The sequence below is a fragment of the Grampus griseus genome, assembly GCF_964374135.1.
Source record: "Grampus griseus genome assembly, chromosome: 2".
NCBI classification, from domain to species: domain Eukaryota; kingdom Metazoa; phylum Chordata; class Mammalia; order Artiodactyla; family Delphinidae; genus Grampus; species Grampus griseus.
Window position 1 is genome coordinate 37,358,784 of NC_139018.1, and position 13,984 is coordinate 37,372,767.

A 13,984-nucleotide genomic window follows, 5' to 3' on the forward strand; every position below is an offset into this window, starting at 1 on the left:
ATCAGTGCACACACCTGTAACCAAAGACCGGCCACAGCGAGCACTGAATGTGGCATGGTCCTCATAGGAGCTTTTTATGGCGTCCTGTGTGGCTCATCTGTTTTTCAGTTGCTGGGGCTTTTAGCTTGTTTATGGAGCTCTGAGAGGGACAGTTAGTTCCTGTTCTAGAGTGAACTGCCACCTCTTTCTGCACTACCCAGGGCTGGGGTCCTGAGGTCTTTTCCTGAAGAGGTTAAACCCAGCTCCTCTAGATCAGCTGCTGAGGCTGGTGATTTGGGGAGGTACACAAAGGCTTCCCTAAGAGCTGTTCTTTTCTTACGATAGCATCAGGTTGTTAAGAGTGAGACCTAAGAGAACTAGTGAGCCCAGTAGGTTTGGGACGGCAGGGCGTGGGTAGAGTGTATTCAGGATATGGAAATTGTGTGCGCTCGTGGAGGGGGATGGTGTGTGCTGATGGTTTCATGCTGGTACCATGCGGCTCAGTGCTTGCTGTCACCCAGGAGGAGGGTAGCCCTGCCATGGGGCTGGAAGAGGGGACATGAGGATGGAAGGTAGGTGCTCCCTCGACGAAGAGGGAAGTCTAGGGGTGGTGAGAAAGGACAACACACACCTCAAGAATTTTACCGAGGGGGAGGAAATGGAAATGACCTTCGCCTCTGTTTCCTCTTTAATGATTACTCAGTACATGACCATTTGCAGAGCAGAAACAGTCCATCCTCATTAATCACAGATTTCCTATTTGTGAATTTGCCTGCTTGCTAAAATTTATTTGTAACCCCCAAATCAATACTCATGGCACTTTTGAGGTCATTCGAGGACACGTGCAGCATGGCAAAAAGTTTGTTACCCATACTTACGTTACCAGCAGGGGTCACACGAAGTGCTGCTCTGCCTTCTCGTTTCTGCTCTCATACTGTAAACAAGGGTCCATTACGTGGTCTATTTAGTGCCTCATTTTGCCATTCTTGTACTTTGTTGGGGATTTCACTGTCTAAAAATGACCCCAAGCATAGTGCTGAAGTGCTCTCTAGTGTTCCTAAGTGCAAGAAACCTGTGATGTCCCTACAGAAAAAATATACGTGTTGGATACACTTTGTTCAGGCATGAATTTTAGTGCTGTAGGCCGTGAGTTAAATGTTAGTGAATGGACTGTATGTATTAAATAAAGTGTCTTTATAACAATAACTCAGAAGAAACAAGGTTATGTATTAATGGCTGGTGAAAATGTTGGGACCAGGACCTCTCAGAACCTAACCCTGTATTTCTCCCAGTAGCAATGGTTCAGTGTTTGCGAAGACTGTGTAGACATAACTATGGTGAACAGCGAGACCCCATTGCACTATGTGCCGGTGCTATCAGGCCATTGTGGGTGGGTGGTGGGACACCAAGGCCCACAGGACATTGTACTTGTCCTTACGTGTAAGTCATTGGAGGAGACAGATGCAAGAACCATAGCTAGCAAAGGGCTGGAAGAAGCGCAGGGGTTGGGGTGGAGGACCGGCTCTGTCGGGGAAGATGTCAGACTTCCCTTGGCTGCTTCAGGAAGGAATCTCAGCACCTTTTTGTCCCCCTAGTAACAAGGGCATGGAACACCTGCTCAACATGAAGTGCAAAAATGTGGTCCCCGTCTACGACCTGCTGCTGGAGATGCTGAATGCCCACACACTTCGCGGCAGCAAGTCCTCGGTCACAGGGTCCGAGTGCAGCCTGGTGGAGGAAAGTGAGAGCAAAGAGGGCTCCCAGAACCCCCAGGCTCAGTGATGCCAAGCCCTGAGGTGTGGTCAGGCTGCAGAGGAGGTCAGAGGCCGAAGCGTGAACTCCAGCACAAATCGTGAGCCCCATCAGGAGGGGGCGGGCTTCATCGGCTTTCTGCTGTGTGATCCCTCATATGGCCCCTCAATACCATCCTTCCCCGACCTCCCTACTTCCCGGGAGTCAGGGTGAGAAAGCCAGTGCTCCTTGTCACCAGGCGGCACGTTTGAGTGCAGCGTTTATGTCTTGCTTGGCCTCATGGGATCTCATTGTGGTCCCTCTCACTTCCCATCTCCCTCCCACCCTTTGGAAAACATCTTACAGCTTTTGGAATGGCTGGTGGAAATCTGACTTGGAAGCGTTGTCAAGTAGAAAGGGGAGAGAACGTGGCACATGCACAGGAAGGGGACTAAGCCTTATTGTGCCACTTAACCCGCCCACAGAATTAGTCCTTTGTATGCTGCCTCTGGACCACTTGATTGTAGGATTGAAAACCATGACGGCAGTCAACTAACTGGTTCCACACACCTATCTCACAGGCCTGTGAGGACAGGTGTCACGTATTGCTGTGACTCTATCCAAGGCCAGAGGGAATGTGACCTAGGGAACCAGTGGTCAAGCTGAGATGCAAGCCACGTTCATCCCCCAAGACCTTGCTGTCGCCTTCATGCAGGTTCACCCCCTCTTGGTTTGCATTCAGAAAGCCTACAAATTACTTGTGTGTGTGTGTGTGTGTGTGTGTGTGTGTGTGTGTGTGTGTGTGTGTGTGTGTGAGTGTGAGATCACCTTCATGGAGGAGTGTGGAAATTTAAATACCCCTACCCCTGATTGCCCTTTGTTAAAACTCTCTTGTCCCAAGGGGCCCAGTGTGTGTGCTAGAGAAAGGACCAGTGTTTGCAGGAATGGGGTTTCTCCTGTGGGTGTGGGTCACAGCCACAGTGCTCCCCTGGGGCAGCCACAACTGCCACCTCAGCCACCCAGGGGAGACAGGGACACTTCAGGCTGTGTGAGGCATGCTGTTGCACGGAAGGATGAACAGCTACACACATGTCAGCGTGTCATGTTCAGGGCCAAACCGTATAGACGGGGTGAGCGTACCACTTGAACAAGATTGTGAACTCTTTAAAAAAGAGAAATATTTAGGGTAAGTATTTATAGCAAGAAAATTCTTTTATACCCTAGGGCTCTTGTAGAATATTTTCTTATCAGAACATTTATATGGTGGGTTGGGTGAAATAAAAAGTTAGTAAAATATTAGTTCTTATTCCAAGTGGAACATAAATAGGACATGGTGACAAATCATCTCTGAAATTACAATTTTAACTCACTTTTTAAAAACTGAAATTTTCATACAAATTTTCAGGAACATAGTGAATGCCTAAAACGAGTTACATCTATACTTTGGAAGAGAGTAGTTAAATAATCATGTGTGATTTTTGCAATGTTTTTAAAAATTACCTTGTGATAGGAGATTAAACACACTTTCTTTTTGAAAATAGTAAATACAGAAATGTGCTAGCCACAGTAAACCAAAGTCATTAGGAAGATTACATTCAATAACACAAGGTTGGTTTCTGCCAGTGTGATCTTGAATAATTCTTAATTTTGATATCAATGCAGTTTTACTAAAAAAGTTGAGCAAAGCTGTATCAGAAACTCTTGGCCATGTACCTAGAGAACACACCATTGTCTGTATTCTGAGGTGATTTGAAATTATTCTTAGTGACTTGTTGCAGCCTCAGCAAGATTGAGTACAGCAAATATATTTGATTTTGTAGGAACGAGGGAACCAGTATTTTTCAGCAGGTCAATTTTCTTTCTTTCCAGCCAGTTTAGGAGCCCCCATGACAAACAAGGGGGTGGAGGCTAGACAGTGGGAAGCGGGAGGCAAAGGAAGGCAGCCGTGAACAGTTATTTGCCAATGAAATTCTCTTAATTGTATTTATAAAAGAGACTACCAGGTTGAAAAAGCAAAAATAAAAAAACAAAAACAAAACAGAATGAGGTCTAAGCCGCAACCCCATTACTATGTAGTGAAGTTTTGCAGGTTGGATTTTGACGCCAAGGTAGGCAACCGATTTGTCTCAGGTGTCCTAGCACCTGTCTGTGCTGCACCCTGTGTGTCACCCGCACGGTGCACGCTCTTATGAAAACTCCTCCAGTGCCCACTGCCCATTTTCCACAGACACTCCTGCATGCTTCTTGGGGCTGCTTGTTTCACTGCATTTGGATTTAGCCCATGAGGAGCATGTAACACTTTTGGTCATTTCTTCTTGGCTGTGGTCTCACCTAGGTGTGCTGAGGAAACCGGTCAGTCAGTCCAACCTGAGAGGCCGCCCTGGTGCAAGGCTGTCTCTTAGACTGGGGTCTGGGCCAAATAGGCAGCTGAGATAATAAGGTCTATAGTTTAAAGGTGTTCTTTGTTTTGAGTATTCTAGGGCCCTTTCCCCCTTTCAGATGAAGTGTGTGATCTCTGTTCCCAGCTGCTCCAAACGTGTCCTCTAAGGATGACAAAGTGCAAAGTCAGGCTGCTGTTTTTCTGGGTTTTGAGTAAACCCTCCGTGTCCATTTTAAAGATTAGCCATTTCTCTTTAATAGTGCTTTCTTAAAAAAAAAACAACAAAACACAGTGCTTTCTTTTAAACGTCTTCTTTTGGACCCAAATGGTCCATGGGCAACTTAAATTTCTCCCATAGCTAAGCACAGTGTTTTCAAATTCAGTTTTTAAAAGGAATTAATTAGAGAGGATAGGACCTGACAACTGTAAACAAGAATTAAATTGAGTATTGGGAAAAAAATAACCCACCCAACTACATTTTATGTATCATGGAAAAGGAATGCTCAGCTTTGCCTTAGACTCGTATGGTGAGATTCCTTTCCTACATTTTGGTTTGTAAGTGATCATTTAATACGACAAACTTAGTTGTGGGGGATGAGTGAGATTTGAGCTAAATTCCAAAAACATGAGTGTCTAATATGGGAATCATATAGACAAATTTTAATGATAATTAACATGGAATATTCTTAATACAGAAACCACTAGCGCAGTGTTCACGCAGGTTCCTGGGAGAGCTGGCAGCTGCTGAAAAGGACCCACATGGGCCACCCCAGGAGAGCCGCACAGTGAGTTGTCCACGTTCCAACTGTATCTCTCTCCGTCCCCACCACATCCTCTCCTTGTGGCCTCAGGCCTGTCACATGCTCAGGGTCCACCAGGACTAACTACAAAGGATTCAACCCTAAAATAATTTTTGAAGAGATTTATCTTCAAAAATTGTGGTGGGAGCAGCAGATTAAGTTGTCAGCTCAAGATCATTTCTGGAGGGTCTTAACTATTAAAAACAAAACAATGCAAAATCAACAAAAGCTCTTCAGTGAGACAGTCTTTATCTGGATTACTTCCTCTGCTAACTCAGCTGGAAGACCAATTATTTTCAGTTTCATTAAAAAAATATCAGTTCCCAATTCTTGGCAGAGCTACGTTATATATTCATATCTATAGGCTATGTTGAAGCAATTCTAGAATGTTCTATCATGTGAAAACCGAGTTTGGTTGTTACTTAAATCTGCTAAGAAACTTGCATATATTGATACCTTTTCAAATTCCAAGGTGAACCTTCAGTTTCTAGTCTATTTTGAAATGAAACATTTTTATTTAAGATTTGACACATTTCTTTAAACTGCTAAAAAATCTTAAAAAGACATAATAAAGGTTATATGAAGGAAATGATAAAAATACGTTGTTTAGTACCCAAGAATAGTATTTGCAGAACATTGACTGTGTGCCAGGCACAGTGCCCAGTGCCTCAATACATTCATATTTAATCCTCATACTAACTGCTGTTATCCCAGTTTTACGGGTCTGGAACCTAGAGCCTAAGCAAACTTGCTCAAGGTCACACAAGGGAGTAAGTGACAGAGCTGAAAGTAATCATGCGGTTTAAAAAAACTAAAGGAAGAATACTCTTAGACTGCAGAATCCATTCGTCAAATGCAGTCTGACATGCGCGGCTACTCTGGTTTAAATGGCTCCATTTCCAGAACACCCAGTAGAAGAGAGTTCAGTCCCATCTTTTGTACACGTGTAAATTAAAGCCTGGAGGGGTAAATGGACCTGCTGAAGGTCATAAAACTACTTAACGGCAAAACTGGGACAGAATTCAGGTCTTCTGCCTGCCTGGCCAGCACTGCTCCTGCTACAGACTTGCTTCCGTAGGAGTCTGCTGCTTGAGCTGAGTCTCGGTGCATAGAGGAGAGACGGTTACGTTATGGTTGCCTTCTACTGTACCCTCTGCCTTCTCAGCTTAGATGGGGTCTGCGTGAACCTTTATAGAATAGCAGCCATGACAGGTGGGAAAAAATAAGATGAATTATATCATTCCTACCCTCCCATCCTGGGCTCATAAGCTCGTGGGTGGCACTGCCATCACCTCCTCCTGTCATCATTTTCCCCAGATGTGTTGCTGTGAAGTAGATTCGCTGGAAACTTACCCGTGTAAAATTCTCACACCTTTTAGGCACTGATGCTTCCCCGTGGAGTCTAGTCTACTGCAGTGCAAAACACATGCATTTATTCTTTACAGCTCTCCAAGTTGCTGGAACTTTGGCTCAAAGTGGTAGCTCAAAGATGTGCATTCTCTGCAGTGTTATTCTTATAACCCTTTTTGTTGCGTTGGGGTCAAGGATCCTTTTTCTTTTCTTTTTTTTTTTGAATGCCGAGGGTCCTATTCACTTGTGGGGCCAGTCAGTGTTATGTGATGGTGGGCTTCCTTTAAGGGAAGGACAAAGCTCTGACGATATGCTAACCCAGACCAGTTCCTGTAACTCTACAATCTGTGCTGCTGTGTTTCTCTTTCTGTGCTGGGTGTCTAAGTGCCATGACTGTAGGTCCTGTAACGTTGTTATTCAGTGGTCCTGTGTACCTCAGAGCCCACTGGCTGGCTATAACTTGTCATTTTTTTCAGATGAATGCTCTGTACCATTAAGCAGGCTTTTAAATTTGGGCCTTTTGACAAATGAATGTCTGCTGTTGTGTGAAAGCAGATTTTGAAACCTGCTTTCCATTCCTCCAGGTACTACTTTTTCTTTGCTGTGTGCCTTTAATGTCTATGGAACTGTTGCAGAAAAGTTTAATGTGACATAAGCTAAATAAAGTGTTTTTTCATAATTTTGGTTTTAAAAATGTATTTGTTGGGAGTATAAGAACTTTCAGTAATTAGGCTAAGTAGTCAGTGTTCCCATTCTATTCTGAATTTTATTCTGTTTTAGGTTTCAGAGCCCTTTAAGAATTTGATGAAAAGCACAGACACTCTTCCTGGACAAAGGTACATAAACAAAATGCTTACATACAATTTCAAGAGTTAAGAATCTCTGACTTAAACTGCTGAAGACTTAAACAGCAGCAATTTAATCTTTAGTCAGCTAATCTCACACCTGTGATTTATGACCAAAGGCATTGTATGCTCAAGTAAAATGCAGCTCACAAATATGAAAATTCTGATATGCAATGCATCAGTTCGGGGAGTACTTTTCTGTAATTACTTCATATGAGTCAATTAGTATTATACCCCACGAGGGATGGAGAGAAAAGTAATTCCTTCATACTGACGCTAACTTAATGTCAAGGGTCATTTGAAAATTTCTCTCGCACGTGGGGAATGGAAGATGTAAAATCTCTTGTAGGTGTAAAACACAGATTATTTCATAACAAGAGCTGGGGAACACACTGAGCTGTGGGTGAAGGAAGGCTTCCCTGGGGTAGAAGCCTGGAGTAGACTCAAGACTCAAGGCCTCTATCCTGAGAGTTGGTGTGCATCATTAGACTTGAAAATGCAAATGACACTCTCCTTTCTCCGCAGCTTGGACTTGCCCCAGAGTCCCTCCTTACAGGCAGAAAAGGTCTCTAGAGTAGTCACCTCCTTTGGGCTGGAAGAAGGGAAGGAGGTAGAGATATTCTGCCTTTTGCCTCTGGAGAACCTGGAGCAAGGACCTTCTAACCAACTCAATGGCTTAAAGAAAAAGTTTGGGTAATATTTTCATTTAAATTTCCCTCTACGGTTATTGTAATCCATGAAAAGAGATGGATTATTTTAGAGTTAAAAGAGACTTTGAGGTTGCATGGTAAAGCAGTACCTTTGTGTCCATATCACTTCCAACAATTTGGTAAAGACAGTTCTCTTCAGCTGGTCCCTTTACATAAAGCTACTGGTGAATTGCACACGTTCTGGGGTGTCTGACCCACAGAAGGGCCACCAGTGCTGAAATCTGGCCTTCATCTACTGACAAGCTTCCTTGGCTTCCCCAAGGTTTGCACTTTGCAGAGAAGGAGAGAGGGACCGAGATTGCTTCGAGTCCATGGTGTCTCCCGAGTGTCAAGAGATGCAGGTTAAGAGCAGGTAACTGAGGAACTGGGTCAGTAACAACTTTTTTTTTTTTTTCATATTCTTTTCCATTATGTTTTTTTTCCTGGCTTTATATTTAATTTTATTTTATTTTAAATTTATTTTATTTATTTATTTTTGGCTGTGTTGGGTCTTCATTGCTGCGCGTGGTCTTTCTCTAGTTGCAGCGAGTAGGGGCTACTCTTCGTTGCAGTGCGTGGGCTTCTTATTTTGGTGGCTTGTCTTATTGCAGAGAACAGGCTCCAGGCACGCGGGCTTCAGTAGTTGTGGCACGTGGGCTCAGTAGTTGTGGCTCTTGGGCTCTAGAGTGCAGGCTCAGTAGGTGTGGCACACGGGCTTAGTTGCTCCGCGGCATGTGGGATCTTCCCAGACCAGGGCTTGAACCCATGTCCCCTGCATTGGCAGGCGGATTCTTAACCACTGCGCCACCAGGGAAGCCCCTCCATTATGGTTTATCACAGGATATTGAATATAGTTCCCTGTGCTATACAGTAGGACGTTGTTATTTATCCATTCTCTGTATAAAAACTTACACGTGTGAACTCCAGTCTCCCACTCCATCCCTCCCCCACGGCAACCACATCTGTTCTCTACGTCTGTGATTCTGTTTCTGTTTCATAGATAGGTTCATTTGTGTCATATTTTATTTTTCAAAAAATATTTATTTGGCTGCGCTGGGTCTTAGTTGTGGCACACAAGATCTTTAGTTGAGGCATGCAGGATTTTTAGTTGTGGCATGTGGGATCTTTAGTTACGGCATGTGGGCTCTTAGTTGCGGCATGTGGGAGCTAGTTCCCTGATCAGGGATTGAACCCGGGCCCCCTGCATTAGGAGCACATAGTCTTAACCACTGGACCACTAGGGAAGTCCCTGTGTCATATTTTAGACTCCACATATAAGCGATATATGGTATTCGTCTTTCTCTTTCTGACTTACTACTTCATTTATTGTGATAATCTCTAGTTGCATCCATGTTGCTGCAAATGGCATATTTCATTCTTTTTTATGGCTGAGTAGTATTCCATTGTATATATGTACCACATCTTCTTTATCCATTCATCTGTCAGTGGACATTTAGGTTGTTTCCATGTCTTGGTTGTTGTGAAGAGTGCTGCTATGAACATAGGGGTACATGTATCTTTTTGAATTATAGTCTTCTCTGGATATATGCCCAGGAGTGGGATTGCGGGGTCATATGGCAACTCTATTTTTAGTTTTCTGAGGAACTCCATACTGTTTTCCACAGTGGCTGCACCAACTTACATTCCCACCAACAGTGTAGGAGGGTCCGCTTTTCTCCACACCCTCTCCAACATTTGTTATTTGTAGACTTTTTAATGATGGCCATTCCGACTAGTGTGAGGTGGTAGCGCACTGTCGTTTTGATTTGCATTTCTCTAATAATTAGCGACGTTGAGCATCTTTTCATGTTGGCCATCTGTATTTCTTGGCCATCTGTATTTCCTCTTTGGAGAAATGTCTATTTAGGTCTTCTGCCCATTTTTTGATTGGGTTGTTTGTTTTTTGCTGTTGAGCTGTATGAGCTGTTGTATATTTGGAAATTAAGCCCTTGTCAGTCTCATTGTTTGCAAATATTTTCTCCCATTCTGTAGGTTGTCTTTTCGTTTTGTTTATGGTTCCCTTTGCTGTGCAAAAGCCTGTAAGTTTGACTAGGTCCCATTTGTTTTTACTGCTATTGCCTTGGGAGACTGACGTAAGAAAACACTGGTAAGATTTATGTCAGAGACTGTTTTGCCTATGATCGCTTCTAGGAGTTTTATGGTGTCCTGTCTTATGTTTAAGTCTTTAAGCCATTTTGAGTTTATTTTTGTGCATGGTGAGAAGGTGTGTTCTAACTTCATTGATTTACATGTGGCTGTCTAGCTTTCCCAGCACCACTCGCTGAAGAGGAGACTGTCTTTTTCCCATTACATATTCTTGCCTCCTTTGTTGAAGATTAATTGACCATAGGTGTGTGGGTTTATTTCTGGGCTCTCAATTTTGTTCCATTTGGATCAGTAACTTCTAATCACACTCTTTGTTTGGGTGGGAAATAGACAGTGGTGCTGGAAATGGAAAGCAGATGGCTTTGTCTGTAATGTTTGTTAAACACTATGTGTTAATTCACCCTGGAGGGAGCTGGGAATACAAAAATCTGGGTGAAATGATCCTTTCACGTCCACCTTCCACACTGTGCTGCCCTCATCGCCCCCTACAGCATTGGAGGCTCACTGCATGGGGTAATCACCTCCTATACAGGTGTGGGTTTCTAGATCTCATGTTATTCTGTACAAAGATAAATAAGTAGAATATAAAGCTTAGCTCAAAATCTGTAAAACCCCTCAGATATTTAAAAAATAATTTTTGGTCCATGGAAGATTACACATAATGTTTAACTGCTTTGTAATATAATCTAGTAAGACAAAAGTATGGCTTTTTTGTTTTCTTTTAATGAGAAACATCTGAGTTGTACATACCACAAACAGCTTCAAGTCTCTGGACCAACCCCCCCACCCGCCCGTGGCCAAACAGTTAAACAAAACCTGAAGCACCACTTTAAATGTGAAAAGTCTTATAAAATTAACTTACAAAAATGTCCCTATCAAGTCTGTAGTTTGTTTGGCATTTACTGTACATTAGTCAAAAAGCTCAAGCTAAAATCTGATTTTTTAAAAAAAAATCAAAGTTTACATTATTCATACAGATTCTGCATTGTTAAAAAATATGCACAAATAACCACATCCATGCAATATAATTTCTTTAAAAATTTAAAGCAATATAAAAGAGCAGACCTAAGTACTGAGCAGAACGTTTTGGTTTTATAACCTGTAGCTCCAAGGTTGCTGCTGATTGAAGTAAAATTAACGCTAAATATTTTAAATATGATTGTTTCAATCAATCAGCCAAGGGTGCGTGTGAGTTTCTGAACCATTTCTGAGGCGGAATCTGCTTGCTTGTTTCTGTAATATGTATTATGTGATGAACACTACAGTTCACTGACCATATTGACTACATTTTAATAATGTGGTTTGACAAATCAGAATTCACAAAGTGCTTGGCTCTTCAGGAAACTGCGGTTTCCAGAGATCCCGAAACCAGTCAACTAAGTTTTGCCAAACTGCCCGGGGTGATGGCCGCCCAGGTTCCCTGCCCTGGGGGAAGATCATTTGAAAGCTGCCCTGGGTCCTGAGAGAGCTCTCTCCGGTCACGCCCAGAGGGAGGTGTCCGCAGCAGGTGGTCCCTGGACCAATGCTCAGAGTCCCCCACGGATTGGTCTGGGGCTGTGAGTCCGGCACTGCGCAAAGAGGCTGGTGGGTGTGGTGCTGCGGCGGGCCGGCCTCTAGGTGGGGGGTGGCCCATTGGTGTACCTCAGCATGGGGTAAAAGGACCTGGCAAAGTTGTTGGCCTGAGTGCAGCTGTAGTCCTCTTCGGAGGAGGGCAGCAGGCAGGCCAGGAGCAGCAGCAGCAGCAGAAGCAGCTGGAGGGGCAGCGCCGCCCTGATCACCCGCCAGAGGAAGGAGCGCTGGGGCCGCGAGCTTTCAGGGCCAGCGGGGCTGGGCACCCTGGCAACAGAGGAGGTCGAGAGCTGATCGGGAGGTTCCGGAGGCAAACCCCACTCCCGTGACCTGACCCCCCTGCTTGCATAAAGACAATCATCAGGACCCGAGATTAAAATGGGGCCCACGGCTGGGATTCAGCTTTGGAAGGGAAGCCCAGCCCCTTCCAAATGGAAGAAAACAAGAAAACCAATTTTTCCAAAGACCTTAAGAGTGGCATTGGCAAGCCTGCTGAGGGGAGAGGAGTGTGGGACAGGGAACCCATTGCTGGTGTTGTAATGCTGTTACCTGCTGGCTGTCTTGTTCTTGTCTTTTGTAGTTATCTCTGCTCTGAACTGCTGGATAAAAATAATCCAATTAGTAAACTGAAGATAGTTTAGTCCTGTCAATGATAAAATGTTCTTCCTTCTTAAATTATACATCTTTCTTAGGTTGTCTTCCTGCCAAGCTTTTGAGCCTAGAGTAATACATTTGAGATTACACTCTCTGAAGTAAGAAATAATTCAGTTAAACTAGGGAGAGTTTCACGTTCCAGCCTGTTGACCTGTTGCCACGGAGAGATCAGGAAGCCCCTTCAGCAATGCCAGGAGGGCTCCCAGCTTCCATAGCCAGCACAATCCCACCAGGGAAGAGTACTGAGCACAAGACAGCCTTTCCATTAGGTCTTTAAAAGTTTTTTTTTTTTTTTTAAATCTTTGGAGTAAGCCGTTCTACTGACCAGCAGGTTGAAGCAGAAATCTGTGCTATCATGAAATACTGGATGGGGCCTTGGAGGCCCAAGTCCCTGTCATCTCAATAACTTTCAAGAATAACGAGTGTCGTTCGCCTGGCAGAAGGGGGCTCTCACCTTGGCTTGGGGAGCTGGCACAGGTGCTGCTAGAGGCTCTCCGGGGTCTGCTTCATCCAAGCTGGGCAGAGGTGAGTCTGGGTTCTGAAATCCACACCCCAAGAGTTCAGTTCGGGGAAACAGAAGGCTCTGAATAGTCTCAAGAGCACAAAAACATGGTTCCTGCAGGTTCTTCCTTGCAACGCTCATCCCTTCCCCACTGTGAACCTGCTAAAAGGAGGGGCTCTTCTGGTGCGCTCACTCCCCCCTCTAACAGGGCCTTACTCAGATGACGGGATGGAAACAAGGTGAGGCCAGCCACTTGCATTAAAAACCCAGAGCACATATGAGGAGGGGGACAGAAACAGCTGGACAGTGAGCTCACGGTGGGTGATGTAAGCACGTGGCCACATAGTCTGGGCTGCACAGAAGGAAAGATATATACTCTGGGATGGAGGGGAGGGCCTGCCCTACGTCTGGCGAGTCCATTTGTTCTGAGCTGGATCACATTTTAAGAGAAGGTACACAAATGAGAGAGTGGTCAGAGGAGAGTGACCAGGACAGGGAGAGGACCAGAAACCATCACGTGAGAACAGTGAAGGCATGAAGGCAGAAACGACGGAGGGACCCGGCTTGTTTTCCGTACCCCCAGCCACACTGATGGGTTCCGTTGCTGCCTCCCTCTTACAAATGACAAAGCGGCTTTGAAGAGCTTTGGTAACTTGTTAGGGCCACACAGCACAAAGGGGCACGACTCCTCTGTGACCGCTGCCACGTGCTTGTGACCTCCCTCCCCAAGCAGGGCTGCCACACCGCTTTCCCATTTGCATACATTTTTATATTTAGAAGCTACAAGGGGACTCACCTGGCTTTGCTGCAAGGACACTAAGTCTTGGGACACTTGCTCAAGCAACTGTTTGAGTTTCTTCTCAATAACATGGACTTTCTCTTCAGCCTCAATGTAGTCTTCTCTGTGCCCCTTGATAAGCAGGCTGCTGGAAATCTCTTGTAAGGAGTTCACTTGAGGTTGACGCTCCACTAGCTCCTTTTCCAGTTGCTAAAAATAAAAACGTGTGTCAAACAGTTGCTTACCGAAAGGGAAGCTAGTGTGGCCGGAAGAAGCTTTCTCCGTGCCAGGGAAGTGCCAGGATGAGTGGTGGCTGGTACCCAACTCAGAACCACCTTCTACCTGCCTGCCTGTCCTCGAGCCTGGCATCACTTAGATAGCAAGTTGGTTACACTCTACCCCTATTTTAAATTTTATTTTATTCCTTCTCATTCTAAAGACAATAGCGATGCCGGAGAAGTTAGAGGAAAGGAGTGAGGGGGGCGGTGTGGGAAGACTAGGCCCTCATCCGCGACGGCAGGAAGTTGAGGGAAAGTCTAAAGTGGACAAATTGAGAAAGCGCAGCTTACGCGAACCATTGAGAAGTGTTCAAGTTAATCTG

The 13,984-nt window shown here is 44.7% G+C and overlaps 2 protein-coding genes across 8 annotated transcripts in view; one reads left to right on the forward strand and one right to left on the reverse strand.

Annotated features, from left to right (window-relative positions):
* The window catches only part of ESR2 (estrogen receptor 2), a gene marked incomplete at both ends in the record, with an annotated part of 47,070 nt that extends 45,309 nt beyond the window's left edge, over window positions 1-1,761 (forward strand). The window contains 1 exon segment of the mRNA XM_082648443.1: window positions 1,575-1,761. Within this exon segment, the coding sequence (XP_082504569.1) occupies window positions 1,575-1,761 (187 nt within the window).
* Window positions 1,762-10,668: 8,907 nt separating this feature from the next.
* The window catches only part of SYNE2 (spectrin repeat containing nuclear envelope protein 2), a gene marked incomplete at its 5' end in the record, with an annotated part of 272,663 nt that continues 269,347 nt past the window's right edge, over window positions 10,669-13,984 (reverse strand). For 6 of the 7 annotated variants that reach the window (XM_082648159.1, XM_082648156.1, XM_082648157.1 and 3 more), the window contains 4 exons: window positions 10,669-11,716; window positions 11,999-12,048; window positions 12,558-12,641; window positions 13,402-13,593. In XM_082648159.1, the coding sequence (XP_082504285.1) occupies window positions 11,494-11,716; window positions 11,999-12,048; window positions 12,558-12,641; window positions 13,402-13,593 (549 nt within the window). In that variant the 3' untranslated portion in view covers window positions 10,669-11,493. The remainder of the gene's footprint in view (window positions 11,717-11,998; window positions 12,049-12,557; window positions 12,642-13,401; window positions 13,594-13,984) is intronic. The other variant, XM_082648158.1, reaches the window with a different exon arrangement.